Below are 23,431 nucleotides of genomic sequence, written 5' to 3' on the forward strand. Positions count from 1 at the left end.
ACAAATCTTTTGAATTTGGGTGTACATTTTTTTATTTTTTTTTATAACCAGATTTTTTTAAATCCAAAGCAGCCAGACTAGATATTTCATATTTTTGCAGCTACTGTACCTTTGTTTTTTAGTCAAGTATTGCCGTGATTGTTTGTTTATATGTTTTTGGTGACTCTAATCTTTAAAACTCACATCATCCAGATTAAGCAATTTTTAGTACTTACGCTCCGTTTGTTTTGTGCTCGAGATGGAATGAGGTTGTAAAACAACTACATATGATCAATGGAATTCTTAGAGGAACGACGAAAAGTGTTTGTTGTAAATTTTTACGATTAAAAACTACTGATTTTGTAAATTATACTATTTTCTATAAACGTAATCATAGATCATTCTTCTTTTCTTGTTATCAAATAATAAAATAATCTACATATAACATGCTTTAGTGTTTCTACATCAAGTTGATTACTCCATAATGTGAATTATTGCATAGTAACGAGTGTGGATTTACCGACATTTTCAGCATGAACATAGTAGAGCAGTTGGTTTTGCCTACCGATTATGTTAAAGATTTGTAAACATTATACATGTTGAACCGTCTATCATATATCATAGTAGATCTAGAAAATGTTTAGAGTAGTTAAAAGCATGTGCACAATCGTTCGCTAAGAAAAACTGCAGAAAATTAGATTATGTAGTTCGTAAATTATTACGATTAGAAGAAGATTTTCTTGACCACAAATTCAATATATATGTCCATCTTGTTAGTAATTGATAATAGTGGAAAGTGGCAACTTACACAAAGTTGGTGTTTGATGTCAAGTAGAGAACATGAATCTAAGTACAAGACCATAGATTCTTTTACTTTTTTTTTAGGTGGCAAATATTTATTTTCTTCCATTTAAAAGAAGATTTTGACTAAAAGAGTATAATTATTTGCTGTTTATGCAGACAAAAGCAAAACACTATTAATTTTCTACTTTTCGTTTATATAATCAGAGAAAAACTAAAAGCCCAACAAAATCATCCTACTATATTAATTGAGAAGTACAAATATGAAACTAACCTTAAAATGTATAAAAAATTACATTTAATTGTCATTAGAAAAACTTAATTAAGCTTAGTTAATTAATTAAATAAAGATCGTTAATTAAAAAAATAAAAAACGATGACAGATCAAATATAAAAATCTAGAAAAAAAAAATATTTTTTCTCTCTCTAATAAATTATGGACGAAATTACTAAATATATGTTTTAAAAATATAAACCAATCAGAATTTCAAAAACTAAGATTTTATATCCAAGTACACAATAAAATTATTTTTAATAATTAAATTTCAAAGATTTTGATAAGATTTCAAATTATGATTCTCCTATCATCTTTATTTTCTTTTATTTACAAATTGTTTGGAATTTTCATATAATACTTATGATTAATAAAATGCAAAATTTGAATTTTTTAAAACGAACATATATTACTCAATCTATAAAAATGTGTGTTTTAATTTCCACATTGGCGGGTTGGTAAAACTAAATTTATATAGATGATAAATTAATAATTTTTATTTGTTCACAATTATAATATTCAAATTACTACTTCATATTTCACAAAATAATGATGCAAATTCAACAAACAAATAATATAAAACTGTAATATACGTCAAAAATAAAATACTATAGTATTCTAAAATTATTATTATTCAAAAAGACTAATAGATTTACATAACAATTAAAATAAATATTATCTCAAACAAAATAACTTTACAGAACAATTATAATTTTTATTATTATATTATAATTTTTTTTTTAAATGTTGATCCGTGCTTAAAGCACGGGATATCTCCTAGTTGCAAACAAAAACACAGTACACATCTTATGGTATTGTGTCCAACACTATTCAAACGCAAGTTTTTGAAAATGCTACTGTTTCTAAATGCGTCTTCTTAGGTCTTTTTTATACATTTCATGTATGATAAAACACCATCAAAACTTTATGACCAAATGATACTTAAAACATTGCAAATATTAAAAATAAGTAACATGAACCAGTTTCGGCTTTTCTACCTGCGTGATCATACGCGAAAATTTTAAAATCTGACAAAAGATCTAGTATGCCTTTTATCTATATTATTTAAAAGAAAATATTGTTTTGAGTCATTGGATAGAAGTTCGTATGATATTATTAAAGGAAACAAACTTTTTGGTGTAAAGCTTTTGTCTTTGAAAGTGATTTCAAACATGTATTGTCCGTCATTGAAGATGGTAAACGGGCAGAAATATGTATGGTTTCCTTAAATGTTTCTTATATCTGGGATAACTGTAAAGTATTGAGGCTGACAAAATTATGTCTCTCCTGATTTGAGTTTTACTGCTGTTAAGGATATAATTTTTTTTTAGAGTAGATTCTTCCTGTTAGTGATGGGAAAATATCAGAGCTTAATAATAGAGGAATTAAGATTAATATTTCAGATGAGTTATAACTGGTGCTAATGATAGATGAATTAAGATTAATATTTCAGAGCAACTATATATTAAATAACAGAAATAATATTTATTATGATTGATTTGATAAATTTCAAAAAATTTAGGCTAATCTGTGGAACAATCATAAGAAATCTCAAAAAAATTCAAGTCCTCATATTTAGCATATGATTTTATTGCATAATGTTTTATTCACAACAACTTTTAAAAATAATGACATAAATTATATTTTATATAAAAATTACAATATAAATAAAAGGAATTTCAACGAATAAGCATGTGTCCTAATCTAGTATGGTAATATAATAGCTACAAAACTAAAAAATAGTTAGGACAATCAAATCATATCGTACGAATGAACTTGAGAAGTACCATATAACCAAAAATAAATATTTGAAAACAACTCAGATATAGAAGAAAAAAAAATACATTGAGGCATTAACACTTTCACATAGTCATGAAAGGTTAGATTAACCAAATTTCTTATAATCATATCAGGTTAGACCGTCCCTTTAGTCAGTTTAACACTAACAATTATTCTCTTTTTTTGTTTTTCGTCCAAAAGAAATTATATTGATGATGAATATTGATAATCTAAATACAACTGTTTGTAGAGCCAACTTGGAGGATTAAAACAGTCAAAGTAGAAATTACAATTTAGACACCCATATTGTGCTAGAAGATGAGCAACTTGATTACCATCTCTCTTTGACTTTATTATTCTCTATTAATATATAAACTTAACCAAAATTTTATTCCACACATTATTTTTAAAAAATTTAGAAACAATGGTGGTTTAAATATGGCCGGAAATACAACAACATCATAACCTCTATCCTAATGGGCCAACAAATATAATTACAAACTTAAAGTATATACAACAATATTTCTCATTGATACTATATGCACCACTAGTACAAACTACAAACATCAATTACATCTTCTAATTTAAATTGACAATATGTTTTCTACTATTCTTTAAAAACTTCAAATACAACCTTTACAAAACCCCTAAAACTAATTTACAATTAAAAGCAATTTAACTTTATTTACAATTTTTACATAAATTATTACCCCATCAAAGCAACAACAAAAATAAAAAAATCACAAAAATGAAACTTAGCTTTTGAAAACAACCTCGCACATATGTGCAGGTCCGACTCTAACCATACTCTAAATTTTAAAACTTTTTTTTTTGCCAAAATTAACTGTTGTTCTTAATAGTATAAAGGTGAAAAATACTCATGTTTAATTAAAAGTATTATATTAAATATAAACAATAATTTATGAAAGTAATATTTGAATAGGAATGAATAATTTAAAATTATTTACCAAGAACATATTTATAACAAAGTACAACCAATGTTAAGATTTATTTTTTTGTCGTCTACTATTTCAATCTATGTTTAATCAGTCAAAAGATTATGTGAAACTAGCGTTACTTTTTGATGCGTAGAATCAAATATATATGAAATCAACTTAAAATATCTGTAAGATAAGTGTTACTTTTAATGCGTAGTATTTCAATCTACGTATAATTAGTAAAAAAATCATGTAAAACTAGTGTTTTTTTTTTTGTAACGCCTAAATTGGGGGTGTACGTTACATTTTTTGGACAGTAGTATATCAAACTTCTTTTGTCCCTTAGTACTTTGAATCTAATCAGTCAAAGATTTATACAAAATTAATAATTATTTTTTGACACGTAATATATTAAATATATGCGTTGACTAAAAATTTATGTGAAATTAGTGTTATTTTCTGTCATGTAATATATTACATTTATGTATAGTCAAATAAAAATTAATGTAATATAATTTTTTTGTTAAAAACAATTATCAATAATTAGAAAACTATCATCATATGAAGTATATACAGTTAATAAAGATTTTATCTTTTTATAAATACTAGCAAACTAGTAGTATTATAGAATTAAGAAACCAAAATACACAAAAGAAAAAGAGAAAAAAAAGACCAGAGGAGAGGTAACTGAAAAACTGAAGATCCTCTCGATATTTGCGATAATACGTTACCGAAACAAGACTCTCGTTCTCCTCTTAATTACAATACTGCCACTTCTTCGACTCTGCAAATAAAAAGACTTTGCCTTTTCGCCTTTCTCTCTCTCTCTGACTACAACTTCGTCGTCGCTGGTTTCAGATCACTAACTCCGGAGATACTCCACCGGGAATTTCTCACCCGAATTCAGAGAAATTTCGGGTCTTTTGAGAATGTCGGAGACCGAGACCGTCCCAGACGAGTTTCGTTGCAACCGCTCCGATGGTAAGCAATGGAGGTGCAAGAGACGAGCTTTAGAGGGTAAAAAGATGTGCGAGGCTCATCACTCTTCTCAGAGCTTAAAGCGGAGTAAGCAGAAAGCTTCAGAGGCGATGAAGCTCGTTAGATCAAGAAGAGGAGGAGGAGGAGGAGGAGGAGACGAAGCGGCGTGTTCTGAGATCGAACCGAGCGAACACAGAATTAGGGCTAAGAGATTGGGGAAATCGAAGAGGAAGCGAGTTATGGGTGAAGCTGAGGCTATGGATGAAGCGGTTAAGAAGATGAAGCTGAAGAGAGGGGATTTGCAGCTGGATTTGATTAGGATGGTGCTGAAGAGAGAAGTTGAGAAGAGGAAGAGGTTACCGAATCAGAAGAAGAAGACGAAGAAGGTGAATAGTAGTAATGGTGGGTTTGGTGAATTTGTTGGAGAGGAGCTAACGAGGGTTCTTCCTAATGGTGTGATGGCGATTTCACCACCTTCTCCGACTACAAGTAATGTGTCTTCTCCTTGTGATGTTAAAGTTGGTGAAGAGCCTAATTCGGTTGCTAAACGAAGGTTTAGGTCTAAGAACATTGAACCTTTGCCTGTTGGCAAAATGCAGGTAACATAAAGGCTTAAAGTTTACACTTTTTGTGTATTCAATTAGTTTCTTTTTTTACTCTTCTTATTTGGGTTTTGTGTGATTGTGTTTGTTAAGGTGGTTCCTTTCAAGGGGGATTTGGTTAATGGAAAGAAGGAGAAGAAGAAGAGGTGTCATTGGTGTGGAACCAGAGGATTTGGGGATTTGATTAGTTGTTTGAGTTGTGAAAGAGAGTTCTTTTGCATTGATTGTATCGAGAAAAGGTATGCTCTGTCCTTTTTGCTGCTGATGGATTGTTAACATTAGAATCTAATCCTATGTATCTAGTTAAAGAGTTACATGAAGAGGATAGTTATAATTAGGAATCTCCTTAACGATATCAGTCGTTTTGTGGACCGAAGACATCTTGAGGCTTATTCATTCACCTATGGTAGCTGCTGAATTGCAATGTTTGTTCTGTTTTTATGTGCATTCAGAGTATTTTCTTTCCACTTTTGAGGAGAGCTTGCTCGAATTTCGTTTTTACTTCCCTGATAATAAGTGGCGTAAATGTTAGGATGTAATAACATGAGATACTCTTTCCTGCAATTTCCTGCAATTTCCTGCTTCAATAATTTCACTTGAGAATGCTTCTGTAGTTTTATTGTTTCTGATTTTGCTATTAAGTTCTCTGGTTTTGATTTACTAATTGGTTAGAAGCAGTCATCATACTGATTTTTGGCTTGGAATAAATCAGGAACAAGGGGTCGAGAGAAGAAGTTGAGGAAAAATGCCCTGTATGCTGTGGATCATGCAGGTGCAAGGTTTGCTCAGTCACTATGTCTGGAGTCACTGAATGTAAGGTCTGAATATCTGATAGTTCCTTAGCTTAAAAATTCTATATGGTTTTTTTCTTTCTTCAGATGATTTGTGACACAAAGTTGGTAACTTGTATAAAATGTTCCAGGATTCTCAGAGTGTCAGGAGTGATATTGACAGGGTTTTGCATCTGCATTATGCGGTGTGCATGCTTCTTCCAGTACTAAAAGAAATCAATGCAGAACACAAAGTAGAGATGGAGAATGACGCTGAAAAGAAAGGTGTTTAATAGTTTTGCCAAATCCTTTATTTTTCCTTAAGATAGCTTGCTGGTTTTAGGACAGGAACAGCCATAATTAGACGCTTTATTTCAGATTCTTTATTTTTTGGATCCTACGGTTCTATTAAGTTAAACTCGTTCTTGGGACATGCTATCTTTCCCCTCTTTATTCTCAAGTAAAGGGTGAGTCCCATGCGTCAGTTTGTGGATCGCGGTCTCACGCACTAATCCCTACAGGCTCATATGTTTGATTCTTTTCTTTAACATTCGTGATAGGGGGAAATCCAGCTGAACCTCAAGTACATAGCTCTGAATCAACCTCTGATGATCTACAGCTCTGGTGCTTACTCTGCTACCTTCTACTGTTAAGTGTTCACATATTGTGTTTTTTTTCTTCTTCTGATTACTTCGTTAAATACTTGTCTGAGTAGCAGCAGTGACAACTCTGCTGTTGTGGATTTGAAAAAAAGGTGCACCCGCAGTTCCTCAGTTCTCAGGCTAAGTTGTGACCAAGATCAGAGTCAAGGGAGCTTATCTAGAAAGGTTGGGCCAGTTAAATGCTCGAATGGTATAAAATCTCTATCAGATTGTAAGCTGAAAGAAGTCAAAGGATGCAGCAATAACCTTTCTCTGAGTCTATTGTCTCTGGAGTTGACAAGCAAGTTAGAAATCAGTGCAGAGGAAGTAGTCAGTTGCTATGAATTGCCTGAAGTCTTGGATAAATTCTTTGGATGTCCATTTTGTCATGGAATGGAAACGAAATCTAGTAGTAGCGATAGTAACTTGAAAGAAGCATCTAAGAGAAGAGAAGACGGAACTGGCAAATTTTTATACTACCCCACAGTGATGGAATTTCAACAAAACAATCTCGAACACTTTCAGACACACTGGAGTAAAGGCCATCCTGTAGTAGTTCGCAGTGTGTTAAAGGGTGGTTTAAGCCAGAACTGGGATCCAGTAGCCATGTTCTGTTGCTATCTTATGACCATAAACAGCAAAACTGGCAATAGTACCGATTGTATGGATTGGTTTGAGGTTAGTCCTTGTGTTCTTTGATGTTACTGGTGCGCTCTCTTTCTGGATTTTAATACCCTTTAATCTCTTAATTGGTCTATTTCTTATTCAATGACAGGTAGAAATTGGCGTAAAGCAATTTTTTTTAGGGTCTTTGAGAGGAAAGGCTGAGACTAATACTTGTCAAGAAAGGCTGAAGCTGGAGGGATGGCTTTCGTCTTCATTGTTTAAAGAACAGTTTCCAAATCATTATGCTGAAATACTGAATATTTTACCAATTTCACACTACATGGATCCGAAGAGCGGACTACTAAATATCGCAGCCAACCTACCTGACACTGTACAAACACCTGATTTTGGTCCATGCCTCAATATTTCATACAGGAGTGGTGAAGAATATGCACTGCCTGATTCTGTGAAGAAGTTAGGTTTCGAAACTTGTGACATGGTAAGTTTTCTTAATCCTTCCATTTGGAAGAGCCATCCCTTATTTCACACTTTCCTAGCTTTACAAATTGAAGATTTATACGGATTGTTAGCTAAAGTAGTAACACTGTGGTCAGTTAAATTTTCTTTCACTTTTCTGGTTTAACTTTTCAGATCTACTTATATTTTTCTCAACCTTTGATTTGCTCTGCAGGTTGATATCTTGTTACATGTCACAGAAACACATGTATCCACTAAACAGATTTGTAGGATAAGAAAGCTTATGAAAAATATTGGAAGAGTAAGATCTAAAAACCCAGAGCAGGGGAGGGAGAGTAGATTTGATAAGGGAAAGAAACGAGATAGGTCTGAGGCATATGCTCAGAGAGATTGGTTGGATGGCTATCCCAGTTCTGATTCAGAATCTTCACAACACAGTTTAGGCGCTAAATGCAGAGGCACTAAGTTTGAAGGAGAGGAAAGAGAAAGTTGCAACGACTCTTGTGAAGAAGAAAGCCTAAGCAACTCTTATGGTGCCCGGTGGGATGTATTTCAGAAACAAGATGTTTCTAAACTTCTCGAGTATATTAAGAACCACTCTCTCGAGCTAGAATCCATGGATTCCAGCAAAAAAAACGTAAGTTTTAGGTTGATGGTTTGATCGCTTCTACAAAAGATCAGTTGTTGTTGTGCCCATCATTAGTAATTGTTATGTATCATTTTGGCAGGTGAGTCATCCATTACTTGAGCAGAGTTACTATCTTGATGAGTACCACAAAGAAAAGCTTAAGGAAGAGTTTGGTAAGTATCATATCCTCATTTCTACTAGTTTTATCTTACCATTTCATTATGTCTTTAAGGCATACTCAGTTTCATGTTGCTTATTTTGTTTGCTCAGACGTTGAACCATGGAGTTTTGATCAATGTGTTGGGGAAGCAGTCATCGTCCCTGCTGGATGTCCATACCAAAATAGAAAGAATAAGGTATTACTTTTACATCCAACACTCTTTCCTTCCTTTTTAATAATAAAGTTATTTATTTTTTCAACACAACTATTGCTAGTCTTGCGTAAATGCGGTCGTGAAGTTTCTGTCACCTGAGCATGTTACTGAATCTATTAAACGAGTGGAGGAGCTCAATCAACTTCCTCAGAGCGTCAAAACGAAAGCAAATAAGATTGAGGTAAGTTCCCTTAGTTTAAAGTTTTAAAACAAGGTTGCTTAAGAAAGTAGTGGTGGTGTGTTTATGTAAAAGATAATATTGCTGCACAATAACCAGGTGAAGAAAATGGCAATTCATAAAATTAGCGAAGCTGTAAAGGAAATCCGGGAACTCACATCTTCAGATTCAACTGGTGCATCGAGATTATATAACTAGAGCTAGAGGTAGCAACCTTGATTCTTGACCATTGATAGTTACCCTATTCTTCTGGGAAAGATTAAGCTGTTGAGTTGCAGTTGTAAGGAGTAGTAGAATGTAAACATACATAGAAGAAATAAACAAACAAGAACAGAGAGAGAGCAAAAGGGAATTCATTTGCCATTCTGTTGTTGGGTTATTAATAATAAAGTGGAATATATCTTGATGTTACAAAAGTTTTTCTTTTTTACATATGTTGGCTTGTGATTGACAAAATCTAATGATATATACACAGTTTAATTACAAATACCTCTTTTGGGCTCATTTTGTTCTAAGAACAATCTTACCTTTTGCATCGTCATGGATAATTGGTAAGACTATGTCTGGAGGCTGAACCCTCCAGACTTTAGGATCCTGAAACTGATGTCCTAACTTAGCCAATTTATCAGCGACTCGATTCCCTTCTCTGTAAACATGGCTCAACACGCAGTTGCTCAGCTCAGGCATAACCACATTGATGTAATTCACATGCTTTTTTGTCTCTTCACATCTCAGTCTCCCTCTCTTGGAGATGATATCCATTATGATCTTGGCATCTCCTTCGAGCCATAGATCCGTCCACCCGTTCTCTAGAACAAGCTCGAGGCCTCTTTTGAGGGCTGCGAATTCGGCCATGGTGCTTGTGGCTTCCCCTATGGATTCAGAGTATCCAAGAAGGAACTCAGCCTTGTGGTTTCTGAATATCCCTCCAATGCTGGCTTGTCCTTCTCGTCCTCTCGATCCGTCAAAGTTAAGCTTTATCCATCCATTTTGGGGTTTCTTCCACACAACTATAACAGGCTGCTTATGGTAGTTTCGGATTAAGAACATAGTAGCCCGGGTTTGAAGCAACCCTTGATATCTAGCCATCTTTGTGAAAGCCAACATTGTGGTAAACCTTTTTCTAATAACCTGAGTTTTATTTTCTTAAAGGATGGGGGACTCGGAATGTATTTTCGCTCTAGTAGTCACGTATCATCATCTCGATTAAGAATAGACAACTTTGATGGATGGGTTTGTTAGGGAAATGATCCTTGCAAGGAAAGCAAATAATGATCCTTAAATGAATTGAAAGGGTTCGAACATTGAAGAGTTTTTTAATAAACCGTTTTTAAATGAGGAACGGTTTTTGAAGTCGGAGAAGTTTTAACGAAGACAATTTGGAAAAACCTGAAACAGCCTATATATATGACTACTTTTGTCTTATCCCTAAAATACTGAGTGTCTCTCCTCAACCTCAGGAGGATCTCTCTCTCTCTCGCTCTCTCTCTCTCTAGAGAAAAGAAAATTGCAAGCAAAGAAGGAATGAGAATAGAGTGACCCACGTTTTCCGGAAACATAATGTCTTCTACATGAAGTTATGTTTACGAAACAAAGTAACATAACAACATATCAGACGTTGATCAAAAAAAAAAAAAAAACAACATATCAGACAGACCACTAAGAAATGATTCTTCTTTCACTAAAGAAAATTGAAGAACACATGCAACAGAGCATCTTCAAGAAGCAGAGCAAATCCCATATAATAATGCGATTACATGAAAAAATTGAATCTGGAAAGATCTTTCTTGTTGTGAATTCTGTCAAGTATCATGGCTTGTTGATCAAACCGGGAATCCCAGAGTTTGGTTTACCACTCAACATTCTAAATTAAAAGGATCGTGAATTGAAACCGAACCGTTGGTAACAACACGCAATATGTACGTTAGTTCATCGTTACCGGTTCCGGTTATTACATTTTTGGACCCGGTACGAGGTTAATTTTAAGTTCATAAAGTGAACCGTCGTCCTCTTTGTTTTCTCTCAGCTTAATCCGCCGTCGTCGCTGGTTCAAACGACGGTCGGTCGTATTGATCGTCGCTGTTTGGATCTTTGACAATTCCCGGACCTCTTGGGCTCTCAATTTCCATGAATTAGTGTAGCTTATCCCACACAACTGCTCTGGAAACGCGGGAACAAGCAAAAGGCGTCGAATTTGGCGGCTCACCACATTATATCATCTTTAATGGCGTCGAAGGGGATCAGGAAGTTACATGGATGAGATGCACATCGTGTGTGTTTTTGTTTGTGCTTCCTTCCGTTTTTCTTTGTCGCCGAGATATCTAATCCTGGCTTTAATTTCGGAATGCTGAGGTTTACATGGCGAGATTCGAACTCTCTGGGATGTTGTTTCCAAGCAAAGGGTTGTGATAAAGTATGATACTTTCTTCATTTTATTACATTTTGGGGTTATGTACTTATGTTCATATGCTGAAGAAGACATATATTTTCTTGGCTTCTGGTTTTTGCAAATTGCAGGTTTCTCGATGAAGAAGAGAATCTCATTCAATGATCTTCGGAAACCTGTATCTCATAGGTATAACTTCAAATACAGCAGGAGGGAGGGACTATGGCATATGATCATTTAAGTAGTTTATTTCTCATTAATGGAAGATTCGTTTTAGTTCCAATTTGGTTAAAGTTTCAGACTTGTTATTTAGTTCATATTGGTTACTTGAGAGTTGAGAGGAAACAAGTGAGAAATAAACATTTTCACATCGTTGACCTGATTCGCTGCACCAACTCGTACATTTTATATTGAAATTTTGTAAATCTATCATCATGCAGGACCCAACAACTCTTACAAAGGTTGTCCACTTGTGTCTGCTACTGAGATTTATATTTGTTTTTGATCAGCAACTTGTCTTCTTTCGACTGTCAGATTTTGAAATAGTTTAAAGAACACACTGCTTCTTTTTTTTTTTATCTTAAGGTCAAATTAGATCGACATTGACGGCTTTACCATATCTATACACATTACACACTGGTTTATTTCTTCTTTCAAGCTTCCATGGAACATGTCAGGGTTATCTTCTTCTTCTTTGCTTGTGTCCTAACTCTTGTTCCATTTCATGCCGTTGCTCAGGTAGATTCCTATGAGTTTGATCCAGATTTCAACTGTGTTGATCGTGGCAACTTCACAGCAAACAGCACTTTTGCCGGAAATCTCAACCGCCTTGTCTCCTCTCTCTCCTCGCTCAAATCCAAAGCTTATGGCTTCTACAACCTTTCTTCTGGAGATTCATCTGGAGAAAGAGCTTATGGAATTGGTCTGTGTAGAAGAGAAGTCAGAAGAGATGATTGTCTCAGCTGTATTCAGACAGCTGCAAGAAACCTCACCAAGCAGTGTCCGCTGACAAAACAAGCTGTTGTATGGTACACGCACTGTATGTTTCGTTACTCGAACAGGACAATCTATGGAAGAAAAGAGACGTTCCCGACCACGTCTTTTATTGCGGATGAAGTGATATCAGCAAACAGAGATGACTTTGAGCGTCTGCAGAGAGGACTATTGGACAGACTCAAAGGAATTGCAGCGGCTGGTGGGCCGGATAGGAAATACGCTCAAGGGAACGGTTCGGCTTCGGCGGGTTACCGGAGATTCTATGGAACTGCCCAATGTTCGCCAGATTTGTCTGAACAGGATTGTAACGATTGTCTAGTTTTTGGGTTTGAGAGTATCCCACGTTGTTGTGATGCTCAGATTGGCCTTCGGTGGTTTTGTCCTAGTTGTAACTTCCGGTTTGAGACGTGGCGATTTTATGAATTTGATGCCGACCTAGAGCCTGATCCACCTGCAATTCAGCCTGCTGATTCACCAACGTCGAGTGCAAGAACTGAGAGAACTGGTACATAGAAATGTTAAATGTGTTTTGTTTTCTGCTTCAGACGTTGTCCCTAGCTGCAGATGTTTCTGTCTCTAAGATTTAAGGCAGTGAATGTTTATTGCAGGAAAGAGCAAAGGTGGATCTAAAGTCGTTATCGCCATAGTCATTCCTATAGTTCTTGTTGCATTATTTGCAATTTGCCTATGCTTGGTCTTGAAGTGGAAGAAGAACAAGTCTAGAGATAGAGTCAAAGGTAACAACTGTTCTTCTTCTTGTCATCGTTATATTGTTAAAGAAAAGATGAACTATAATTTGATAAGTACTATCTGCATATTCAGTTCTTGGGCAATCTCCTTTGTCGGGATCAGTTGGCGAGGATGAGTTCTCAAACACTGATTCGCTGTTAGTTCATTTTGAAACTTTAAAGGCTGCAACAAATAATTTTTCTTCTGAAAACGAACTTGGACGTGGTGGGTTTGGTTTAGTTTATAAGGTAAGCTTCTTTGACCAAATGGCTTCTTACTGGTAACTTAGGTTTCTTTATTTAAGAGATTTACAAATTTGGAATATGTATGCCTCAGGGTGTGTTCTCTCATGGGCAAGAAATCGCGGTGAAGAGATTATCTGGTACTTCTGGACAAGGAGACATCGAGTTCAAGAACGAAATTTTACTACTTGCAAAGCTTCAACATAGGAACTTGGTTAGGCTTTTAGGTTTCTGCATACAAGGAGAAGAAAGACTCCTTGTCTATGAGTTCATCAAGAACTCTAGTCTTGATCATTTTATCTTTGGTAAACTTTTCCGCCCTTTACTTCGGATAATGTATCATGCTACCATTCTTTTTTTCTACACTGTGGTTGATCTTTGTGCCACTGCAGATATTGAGAAGCGTCAACTTTTGGATTGGGGAGTACGATACAAAATGATTGGAGGAGTAGCTAGAGGACTTCTTTATCTTCATGAAGACTCTCGTTTCCGGATAATTCACCGTGATCTGAAAGCTAGCAACATCCTTTTGGACCAAGAAATGAATCCGAAAATCGCAGATTTTGGATTAGCTAAACTCTTTGACACAGGCCAAACCATGACACATCGATTCACAAACAGAATTGCAGGAACTTAGTAAGTGAATCTATCTTACTAATTTATTACATCCAAGAAACACCTGTATAAACCAGTTATCATTTCAATTTATAGCGGCTATATGGCTCCGGAATACGCAATGCATGGCCAATTCTCTGTGAAAACAGATGTTTTCAGCTTCGGTGTATTAGTCATTGAGATCATTACAGGTAAGAGAAACAACAATGGTGGATCTAATGATGACGAAGATGCAGAAGATCTTCTTAGTTGGGTAAGTACAGTATCCAAAACCAAACCATTATTTGGGGTTTCAGTATTGTTCATCTTGTGACAAAATTTGAGATTCTGTTCTTCTTTCTTTTTCAGGTATGGAGAAGCTGGAGAGAAGACACTATACTAAGTGTGATTGATCCGAGTTTAACCACGGGATCAAGAAACGAGATCTTGAGAAGCATACACATTGGTCTTTTATGCGTTCAAGAGAGTGCAGCGACTAGACCAACAATGGCTACCATTGCACTCATGCTTAATAGCTATTCTTTTACTCTCCCGACGCCTTCGAGGCCTGCATTTGTGTTAGAGAGTGTTATGCCTTTGAATATTTCCTCTTCAACGGAAGGGTTACAAATGTCCTCGAATGATGTCACTGTTTCTGAGTTATCTCCTCGTTAGTCTGTAAATGTTTTTGATTCTTCTCTGAAAGCCTTTGAAATGGATTTTGTTTGTGTGAATTTTCAGGCAGCTTGGCTTGATCTTATTGTGAATAAACACGCATCTGAAGCTGTGAGATACTTTTTTTTCCTTTGACTTATTGTTTTCTTCTTCTAGTTTATCGATTGTCGATTTCTTTAAAGGTACAATTTGATAAAGTGTATATATGTCACTAAGTTTAGAAAATTGAAAAAGGGTAAACTTTCAATTGAGTCCACATATAAAAATATGAGACTTGAAAGGTAAACTGGCTTATACGAAGTTAGATAGTTCCTAGTTGGTTTGAATTCTATCGAACTTTCAGTATCTTCCTGGTACGTGAGGGGAAACAAGTCTTGAATATATAAACGTTTTCACACCGTTGACTTAATTTTGTGATTCTTTGAAGTCTTTGAAGTCTTGAAGTCGTTGGTGTCATTTTGTGATCCTTTGAATTTGTGTTCTTTCTGCTGCCCGATTTTGAACTTGTTCAAAGAACACACTGCTTTGAATGATTCCAAGGTCAAGTGAGATTGACCTTTACAATATTTAGTCTCATTACGTTCTGGGGATTTCTCATAAGATTACAAGAAGGAAAAAGAAAGCTTTAAGCTTCAATGGAACATGTCAGTTTTTTCTTCTTTGCTTGTGTCCTAACATTTGTACCATTTATCACCTTAGCTCAGAAGGATACCTATGAGTTTCCTCCAAGGTTCAACTGTGTAGCTCGGGGAGGAAACTTCACGGTCAACAGCACTTTTTCCGGCAATCTGGGCGGCCTTGTCTCCTCTCTCTCTTCACTCACACCCAAAGCTTATGGCTTCTACAACCTTTCTTCTGGTGACTCATCTGGAGAAAGAGCTTATGCAATTGGTCTGTGTAGAAGACAAGTCAAAAGAGATGATTGTCTCAGCTGTATTCAGACAGCTGCAAGAACCCTCACTGAGCAGTGTCCGCAGAAAAAACAAGCTGTTGTGTGGTACACGCACTGTATGTTTCGTTACTCGAACAGGACAATCTATGGAAGAAAAGAGACGTTCCCGACTACGTCTTTTATTGCAGGCACAAACATATCAGCAAACAGAGATGAGTTTGATCGTCTGCAGCTAGAGCTTTTGGACAAACTCAAAAGGATTGCAGCAGCTGGTGGGCCGAATAGGAAATACGCTCAAGGGAGCGGTTCGGGTGTGACAGGATACCCGAGATTCTACGGAAATGTGTATTGTACACCGGATTTGTCTGAACAGGATTGTAATGATTGTTTAGTTTTTGGGTTTGAGAATATCCCACGTTGTTGTTATGGTCAGATTGGTCTTAGGTGGTTGTCTCCTAGCTGTATCTTCAGATTTGAGACTACAAAATTCTATGAGTTTGATGCCGATCTAGAGCCTGATCCACCTGCAACTCAGCCTGCTGATTCATCTGCAACTAAGCCTGATGACTCACCAACGTCAGCTGCAAGAACTGAGAGAACAGGTACATAGAAATGCTTGAATAATGTGCTCTTGCAAATGTTTGTCTCTACGTTTTAAGGCAGTGAATGTTTTATTGCAGGAAAGGGAGAAGGTGGATCTAAAGTCATTATCGCGATAGTCATCCCAATAGTTCTTGTTGCGTTATTTGCAAATTTCCTATGCTTGGCCTTGAAGTGGAAGAAGAACAAGTCTCTAGGAAGATTCAAAGGTAATACATTCTTCTTATTTTTAAAGCTACGAAGGATATGCTATTAATACTTAGATCAACTGCAGGGAATGAGTTCTCAGATTCACTGCTAGTTAACTTTCACACTTTAAAGGAAGCAACAGATAACTTTTCACCAGAAAACGAACTTGGACGTGGTGGATTTGGCTCAGTTTATAAGGTATGTTTCTTTGAGTAAACTTCTTTAACTGTAACTTCGGATTGTCTTGAGAGATTTATTAACTTAGGTTTACGCATGTCTTAAGGGTGTGTTGCCGGGTGGGCAAGAAATCGCGGTGAAAAGATTATCTTGTACTTCAGGACAAGGAGACGTTGAATTCAAAAACGAAATTTTACTACTTGCAAAGCTTCAACATAGAAACTTGGTGAGGCTTTTAGGTTTTTGCATGGAAGGACAAGAAAGAATCCTTGTCTATGAGTTCATCAAGAACGCTAGTCTTGACCATTTCATTTTCGGTAATCTTTTTCCGCCATTTGCTAGCTCCATAGGATCCTACCAAATCCTTTTCCGCTCTGTGTTGATTCTTACGCTGTTGCAGATCTTGAGAAACATCAACTTTTGGATTGGGGAGTGCGATACAAACTGATAGGAGGAGTAGCTAAAGGACTTCTTTATCTTCATGAAGACTCTCGTTATCGGATAATTCACCGTGATCTTAAAGCTAGCAACATCCTTTTGGACCAAGAAATGAATCCGAAAATCGCAGATTTCGGATTAGCTAAACTATTTGACACTGACCAAACTTCTACTAATCGATTCACAAGCAGAATTGCTGGAACTTAGTAAGTAAAATTCATTTAACTTATTAAATCCGTGACACATCGGTATATAACGGTTATTTCATTTCTGACTTGTAGCGGGTATATGGCTCCGGAATACGCCATGCACGGACAATTCTCGGTGAAGACAGACGTTTTCAGCTTCGGTGTATTAGTCATTGAGATCATTACGGGAAAGAGAAACAACAATGGTTCATCTAATGATGATGAAGATGCAGAAAGTCTACTTAGTTGGGTAAGTACACAACCAAACCGGTAGTTATGTTGAGGTTTCAGTTTGATTTATCGTGTTAAACGAATTTGTGATTCTGTTTGTTTGTCAGGTATGGAGAGTTTGGAAAGAAGACACTATACTAAGCGTGATCGATCCGACTTTAACCACAGGTTCAAGAAACGAGATCTTGAGATGCATACACATTGGTCTTTTATGTGTTCAAGAAAGTTCAGCAACTAGACCAACAATGGATTTGGTTGCTCTTATGCTCAATAGCGATTCTTATACTTTCCCAACGCCTTCAAGGCCTGCGTTTGTGTTAGAGAGTGTCATACCTTCGAATATTTCTTCGTCGACAGAACCGTTACTAATGTCGTCGAATGATGTCACTGTTTCTGAATTATCTCCTCGTTAGGGAGCTCAATCTTTAATTCTTCTCTGAAAGCCGGTAAACGGGTTTCGTTTCTGTGATTTTTTTTTTCAGATAGATAGCCTTGGCTTCTTAGCTCTTTCCTTTAGTTTCTATAGACATACATATGTGATATGTCATTAGCGGTAAATATGCTTTGCAAATTCGATTTTATTATGTTTAAAATCATATAAACTAGCGATAGAATTCATGACCAAGCTTTGTGGACCCTTGGGAGTATTTTTTAAATGGAGGTGATGTTTCTTTATTAGTAGATGAAGCCTAGTAGCCACATTCTCTCAATTAAACTAATATTTTTGTAACTTTTCATTTATAATCAACTAATCCACTAAATGAATCAATAATGTAAATTCTTAAACCGATCTGGCATTGTATGAGCAGAGCTTCATCATATGCTTTAGTGCCACACTTGCCAGTGCATCCACTTAGAAATAATTTAACGTCATGCAAACAAGATTACTACGAAATTAACGTTGGCTTATTATTGGATTTTAGGCGAGTAAACAACATTTAAAGGAGTACAGTTTGAAACATCAAGATACAGTATGTAAAATATTTCACGTGCAATAAAATAAAGAGAATACCAATCCTAATCAAATGTGCGATACTTTGACCACATGAGTCAATGTGGCGGCCAAAGGCAACAACAAGCATTTAAGCTTTAAATAACTAAGCACTTTTATTCCCAATAAAATTTTCGTATACAAAGCCAACTGCTCCACTTGCTTCACATTATTATTTTTTTCTCTTTTCAAATTTGTTAACCACCTAGCTTAATGTACAATAGGAATATAGTATTACGTACCTTCTAATTATTCTAATCTTGATCAACTATTTGATTAGATCCACATCATTTTTATATATTGACTATGGACTAAGGTAAGAACGTCAGAAGTAGTCCATACTCCATACTAGATATGAATGGAATCCTGTACGTAAGTTAAATTATTCAAAGTAGCAAAGAAGATTTTATAAAACGTAAGTTTCTTTGTTAATAAACTTTGGACCGTTAAAATTTCTTATCTATCATGTAAACTGAGACACCGTCCAAAACGTTTAGTTGTAAGAACAAAGTTCCAAAACAATTAGGTCATCCCCCAATCACATATTACTGCGGGTTGTATAATCTTGAAAAAGAACAACAAAAAGTAGATGAAGAAAAAGAATTGAAAGACCTCAGATAATAATTAATACCTTACCAAGATGATATAATAATTCAAACAATTTGACCTTTTTTTGTTACACCAAAGACTATACAAAATTTCTAAATTTAATCATCTGGTCCAACTTTTCCAACCTGACAACACAAATAAAGAAACTTCTAAACAGTCACAAAACACACAGCAACCTTTTAACTTTTTGTATCCCTTCTCCTTTGGCACCTCGTCTCTAATTTAATCAATACGGAAGCTTCCACCATTGTTACACTTCCTCTGTTTCTATCCTCAAAACCAATCCTTTATTACCAATACTCTCACTTGGGTCTTACTTCTCAAACAGCAAAAACTCAGAAGATGAGAAACTTTCACAAAACCTTCTTTTTCTTCTTCTTCTTCTTCTTCCTCTACGAATTTTCCATGGCTGCAGAAACACTCAGAAGGGGAGAATCTTTAAAAGACGGTGTCCATCACAAACCATTAGTCTCTCCACAAAAGACATTCGAACTCGGTTTCTTCAGTCCAGGAGCTTCCACATCTCGTTATCTAGGGATCTGGTATGGAAACATCGAGGACAAAGCTGTGGTATGGGTAGCAAACAGAGAAACTCCGATTTTAGACCAGTCTGGAGTTCTTACGATAAGCAACGACGGAAATCTTGTGTTACTCGACGGTAAAAACATCACTGTCTGGTCTACAAACATCAAATCAAGCAGTAACAACAACAACAACAACAGAATCGTTTCCATACACGATACAGGAAACTTTGTATTGTCTGAAACCGACACAGATACAGCTATTTGGGAGAGTTTCGATCACCCAACTGATACGTTTTTACCTCAGATGAAGGTTCGTGTGAATCCACAAACCGGAGATAACCACGTTTTCGTCTCTTGGAGATCTGAGACCGATCCTTCTCCTGGTAATTACTCATTAGGGGTTGATCCTTCAGGAGCACCAGAGATTGTTCTTTGGGAAGGGAACAACACAAGAAAATGGCGAAGCGGGCAATGGAACTCCGCGGTTTTTACGGGGATTCCGATCATGTCTCTGTTGACGAACTATCTTTACGGGTTTAAGCTTTCGTCTCCACCAGATGAAACAGGTAGCGTGTACTTCACGTATGTTCCTTCAGATCCATCTATGTTGCTTAGGTTCAAGGTTCTTTATAATGGTACTGAAGAGGAGTTGAGATGGAACGAGACTTTGAAGAAGTGGACTAAGTTTCAGTCTGAGCCAGATACTGAGTGTGATCAGTATAATCGTTGTGGGAAGTTTGGTATTTGTGATATGAAGGGCACTAATGGGATATGTAGCTGTGTTCATGGCTATGAGCCAGTCTCTGTAGGGAATTGGAGTAGAGGTTGTAGAAGAAGAACACCTTTGAAGTGTGAGAGGAACGTTAGTGTTGGAGAGCATGAGTTCTTGACTCTTAAATCGGTGAAGTTGCCTGATTTCGAGATCCCTGAACATGATCTTGTTGATCCTTCAGATTGCAAAGAGAGATGTCTGAAGAATTGTTCTTGCAATGCTTATACTGTTATTGGTGGTATTGGATGCATGATCTGGAATCAAGATTTAGTAGATTTACAGCAGTTTGAAGCTGGTGGTTCCTCGCTTCATATCCGTGTTGCTGATTCCGAAATAGGGGAGAAAAAGAAATCAAAGAAAATGGTGATCATTGTCGCGGTCCTTGTTGGTGTGGTTTTGTTAGGTGTCTTTGCTCTGCTTCTATGGAGATTCAAGAGAAAGAAAGGTACTAAGTACTAACTTTTGTTCTTTCTTGTTTTCCTAGTCAAAAAGATCTACTTGATTCACTTCTCTTTATTATCTGCAGATGTTTCAGGAGCATATTGTGGTAAGAGTACAGATACATCCGTTGTTGTTGCTGTTACGACCAAGAGTAAAGAAACCACTTCAGCGTTTTCAGGATCTGTTGACATAATGATTGAAGGAAAAGCAGTTAACACATCAGAGTTACCTGTGTTTTCTCTGAATGCTATAGCCGTAGCTACTAATGACTTCTGCAAAGAGAATGAGCTTGGAAGAGGCGGATTCGGACCAGTCTACAAGGTTGATTGATTACATCTATTTTGTACACAAAGTTTTGTGTGTTCAGGTTTGTGATGTTTTTGTAGATGACTGAGATGTGTTTTTTTTGTTTTGTTTAGGGTGTTCTTGAAGATGGGCGTGAGATAGCTGTGAAGAGATTGTCTGGTAAATCTGGACAAGGAGTTGATGAATTCAAGAATGAGATTATTCTCATAGCAAAGCTTCAACATCGTAATCTTGTGAGGTTACTTGGATGTTGCTTCGAGGGCGAAGAGAAAATGCTTGTTTATGAGTATATGCCTAACAAAAGCTTAGACTTCTTCCTCTTCGGTACGTTTCCTTTAAAGATTAATAACTAAGAGAATTAAGTTTTTTACTTGCATTCTTCTTATTGTTGTTCTTTTGTATGTAACAGATGAAACGAAACAAGAGTTGATAGACTGGAATTTGCGGTTTTCTATAATTGAAGGGATTGCTAGAGGGTTGCTTTATCTTCATAGAGACTCAAGACTGAGAATCATTCATAGAGATTTGAAGGTTAGCAATGTGTTGTTAGATGGAGAGATGAATCCAAAGATTTCAGATTTTGGTATGGCAAGGATCTTTGGTGGTAACCAAAATGAAGCTAACACGGTTCGAGTCGTTGGAACTTAGTAAGTAAAAAAAACAGAATTCCAAAACAGAGCAAATGTTTCATTTAAATGACAATAAAAATGTGGAGAAAATTATGTTCTTATCAATTTAGTTTTGGTTTTTGTAAATTTAGCGGATACATGTCACCAGAATACGCAATGGAAGGACTTTTCTCGGTGAAATCCGATGTTTACAGCTTCGGTGTCTTGTTGCTTGAGATAGTAAGTGGGAAGAGGAACACAAGTCTTCGATCTTCTGAGCATGGAAGCCTCATTGGTTATGTAAGTTTCTTAAAAAAAAAAAAAGACTATTGTTCTCTCTGAATGGGCATTTGAAATTTTGGTTTGGTTTACAATGCTCTAATCAATGAAGGGAACTGAAATGGCTTGCAGGCTTGGTATTTGTATACTCATGGGAGATCAGAGGAGTTTGTGGATCCAAAGATCAGGGTCACATGCAATAAGCGTGAGGCCTTGAGGTGCATACATGTGGCGATGTTGTGTGTTCAAGATTCGGCTGCGGATAGACCGAACATGGCTGCGGTTTTGTTGATGTTAGAGAGTGACACAGCGACGCTTGCTGTGCCAAGACAGCCAACGTTTACTTCCACGAGAAGAAACTCTATTGATGTCAACTTTGCTCTTGATTCGAGTCAACAGTACATAGTTTCTTCTAATGAGATCACTTCTACGGTTGTCCTTGGGCGATAAGATTCTTTTCTTCTTTTTTTGTTGTTGTTGTAAGTTTCCTATTATTATTGTGACAACGTATGATTTTTTTTAGTTAATTAGGGTAATGGAATATTGGTTGTTAAAATTGTGTTGGTAAAGTGAAATGTATGAATGGACTTTCATTTTGATGTTGAAATTATATGTTTATACATATATGTATATATGTCAAATTAATAAAGGCAAATTGCAAAAAATGCCCTCTAATTTTTCCATGTTTAGCAAAAAATTCCACGAGTCTTACTTGTTTTTCCCTTCCATATGTACTACTCTATCTGTTTCACAAAGACAGTTATTTTAGAGAATATTTTTGTTTCACAAAAAAATATTATTCAACATTTCCAATGTGTTTTTATTTTAAATTTTTTAATTTACCCTTAAACTCACAATTCATTTCATTGAATTTAAATAATTAATCACTTATTAAATAGGAGCAAACATATGTAATTCAATTTTTTCTTAATTTGTGTGAAATATGTCAAAATGACATTCTTTATGACACAGAAGAAGAAGCATTATTTTACATACCAATTGGGCAACTTACCATTATAATTAGATAATACCCTAATAATCAACTCAAAAAGAAAAAACAGTATGGAGTAATAATATGAAACGAATTTTAAGGTAAATCAATAAATAATTATTTTACATAACAGAAATAGTAGTTTTGAAAAGTATTTAAATGAATTAATGATATTGTTGAAAGATATCCATCATAACTGTTTAAAATCGACAAGAGTAGACATTTATTCTTCAAACAGTGGAGGATTACTATGTATTGTATTAAAAATGTGAGAATTCCCTTTTGTTTTTTTATTTGTCATTCTAAAAATTTTGTTTTCTAATACTTGTCATTTTAAGTTTCCAATGCATATATTTGGTAAAAATATCAATTTTATCCCAACTATTTTAATGTTTTGACCAATAAAAAGAATTAGAAAATGTATTAAAGAAGGGGTATAATAGAACATTGATATATTTTCTTAATTTGTGTGTAAAGCTCTAGAACGATAAGTAAAAAAAACCGGAGGGAATATATATACTAATTGATATTTTTACCAAACATATGCA

The 23,431-nt window shown here is 35.6% G+C and overlaps 4 protein-coding genes across 15 annotated transcripts; all 4 read left to right on the plus strand.

The window, feature by feature from the left end:
• The first annotated feature begins 4,403 nt into the window (after positions 1-4,403).
• LOC104722919 (lysine-specific demethylase JMJ28) lies at positions 4,404-9,441 on the plus strand. 6 transcript variants are annotated; one of them, XM_010441174.3, is made up of 12 exons: positions 4,404-5,348; positions 5,445-5,590; positions 6,064-6,169; positions 6,274-6,406; positions 6,682-6,745; positions 6,837-7,440; positions 7,538-7,867; positions 8,060-8,482; positions 8,574-8,646; positions 8,744-8,829; positions 8,909-9,028; positions 9,125-9,441. In XM_010441174.3, exons 1-12 carry the CDS (start codon positions 4,701-4,703, stop codon positions 9,221-9,223), a joined length of 2,832 nt encoding a protein of 943 aa, XP_010439476.2. In that variant the 5' UTR covers positions 4,404-4,700; the 3' UTR covers positions 9,224-9,441. The 6 variants fall into 6 exon arrangements, with proteins under 6 accessions (XP_010439476.2, XP_019086962.2, XP_087331041.1 ...); XM_019231417.2 differs by having other exon boundaries at positions 6,840-7,440; XM_087474915.1 differs by having other exon boundaries at positions 4,410-5,348; positions 6,682-6,769; positions 6,876-7,440.
• A 1,022-nt stretch (positions 9,442-10,463) lies between these two features.
• Positions 10,464-14,780, plus strand: LOC104722921 (cysteine-rich receptor-like protein kinase 29). 6 transcript variants are annotated; one of them, XM_087474923.1, is made up of 9 exons: positions 10,464-11,438; positions 11,543-11,600; positions 12,154-12,912; positions 13,016-13,144; positions 13,230-13,384; positions 13,473-13,683; positions 13,771-14,014; positions 14,090-14,246; positions 14,342-14,780. In XM_087474923.1, exons 2-9 carry the CDS (start codon positions 11,573-11,575, stop codon positions 14,645-14,647), a joined length of 1,989 nt encoding a protein of 662 aa, XP_087331049.1. In that variant the 5' UTR covers positions 10,464-11,438; positions 11,543-11,572; the 3' UTR covers positions 14,648-14,780. The 6 variants fall into 6 exon arrangements, with proteins under 6 accessions (XP_087331049.1, XP_087331047.1, XP_087331052.1 ...); XM_087474926.1 differs by having other exon boundaries at positions 10,963-11,438; positions 12,150-12,912; XM_087474921.1 differs by having other exon boundaries at positions 13,473-14,014.
• LOC104722920 (cysteine-rich receptor-like protein kinase 28) lies at positions 14,696-17,843 on the plus strand. 2 transcript variants are annotated; one of them, XM_087474928.1, is made up of 8 exons: positions 14,696-14,758; positions 15,347-16,141; positions 16,220-16,348; positions 16,414-16,526; positions 16,612-16,822; positions 16,906-17,149; positions 17,225-17,381; positions 17,470-17,843. In XM_087474928.1, exons 2-8 carry the CDS (start codon positions 15,658-15,660, stop codon positions 17,773-17,775), a joined length of 1,644 nt encoding a protein of 547 aa, XP_087331054.1. In that variant the 5' UTR covers positions 14,696-14,758; positions 15,347-15,657; the 3' UTR covers positions 17,776-17,843. The 2 variants fall into 2 exon arrangements, with proteins under 2 accessions (XP_087331054.1, XP_087331053.1); XM_087474927.1 differs by lacking the exon at positions 14,696-14,758 and having other exon boundaries at positions 15,180-16,141.
• Positions 17,844-19,124: 1,281 nt separating this feature from the next.
• LOC104722922 (G-type lectin S-receptor-like serine/threonine-protein kinase B120) lies at positions 19,125-22,499 on the plus strand. The gene is made up of 6 exons (XM_010441182.3): positions 19,125-20,703; positions 20,785-21,020; positions 21,119-21,329; positions 21,415-21,652; positions 21,766-21,913; positions 22,025-22,499. Exons 1-6 carry the CDS (start codon positions 19,305-19,307, stop codon positions 22,340-22,342), a joined length of 2,550 nt encoding a protein of 849 aa, XP_010439484.1. The 5' UTR covers positions 19,125-19,304; the 3' UTR covers positions 22,343-22,499.
• The last annotated feature ends 932 nt before the right edge of the window (positions 22,500-23,431 follow it).

This window comes from Camelina sativa, chromosome 11 (assembly GCF_030686135.1).
Source record: "Camelina sativa cultivar CO46 ecotype springtype chromosome 11, ASM3068613v1".
Taxonomy (NCBI): domain Eukaryota; kingdom Viridiplantae; phylum Streptophyta; class Magnoliopsida; order Brassicales; family Brassicaceae; genus Camelina; species Camelina sativa.

What these genes read in the sequence shown, in the direction of transcription:
- LOC104722919 (XM_010441174.3), top strand. Translation starts at nt 4,701, where the DNA reads ATGTCGGAGACCGAGACCGTCCCAGACGAGTTTCGTTGCAACCGCTCC. An exon ending in CTGGAGTCACTGAATGTAAG is followed by an intron (nt 6,170 to 6,273) that starts GTCTGAATATCT and finishes AAAATGTTCCAG; the next exon opens with GATTCTCAGAGTGTCAGGAG. An exon ending in TCTGATGATCTACAGCTCTG is followed by an intron (nt 6,746 to 6,836) that starts GTGCTTACTCTG and finishes TTGTCTGAGTAG; the next exon opens with CAGCAGTGACAACTCTGCTG.
- LOC104722921 (XM_087474920.1), top strand. Translation starts at nt 12,075, where the DNA reads ATGGAACATGTCAGGGTTATCTTCTTCTTCTTTGCTTGTGTCCTAACT. An exon ending in GTCTAGAGATAGAGTCAAAG is followed by an intron (nt 13,145 to 13,229) that starts GTAACAACTGTT and finishes CTGCATATTCAG; the next exon opens with TTCTTGGGCAATCTCCTTTG. An exon ending in GGTTTGGTTTAGTTTATAAG is followed by an intron (nt 13,385 to 13,472) that starts GTAAGCTTCTTT and finishes TGTATGCCTCAG; the next exon opens with GGTGTGTTCTCTCATGGGCA.
- LOC104722920 (XM_087474927.1), top strand. Translation starts at nt 15,283, where the DNA reads ATGGAACATGTCAGTTTTTTCTTCTTTGCTTGTGTCCTAACATTTGTA. An exon ending in TGCAAGAACTGAGAGAACAG is followed by an intron (nt 16,142 to 16,219) that starts GTACATAGAAAT and finishes GTTTTATTGCAG; the next exon opens with GAAAGGGAGAAGGTGGATCT. An exon ending in AGCAGAATTGCTGGAACTTA is followed by an intron (nt 17,150 to 17,224) that starts GTAAGTAAAATT and finishes TCTGACTTGTAG; the next exon opens with CGGGTATATGGCTCCGGAAT.
- LOC104722922 (XM_010441182.3), top strand. Translation starts at nt 19,305, where the DNA reads ATGAGAAACTTTCACAAAACCTTCTTTTTCTTCTTCTTCTTCTTCTTC. An exon ending in GATTCGGACCAGTCTACAAG is followed by an intron (nt 21,021 to 21,118) that starts GTTGATTGATTA and finishes TGTTTTGTTTAG; the next exon opens with GGTGTTCTTGAAGATGGGCG. An exon ending in ATGGAAGCCTCATTGGTTAT is followed by an intron (nt 21,914 to 22,024) that starts GTAAGTTTCTTA and finishes AATGGCTTGCAG; the next exon opens with GCTTGGTATTTGTATACTCA.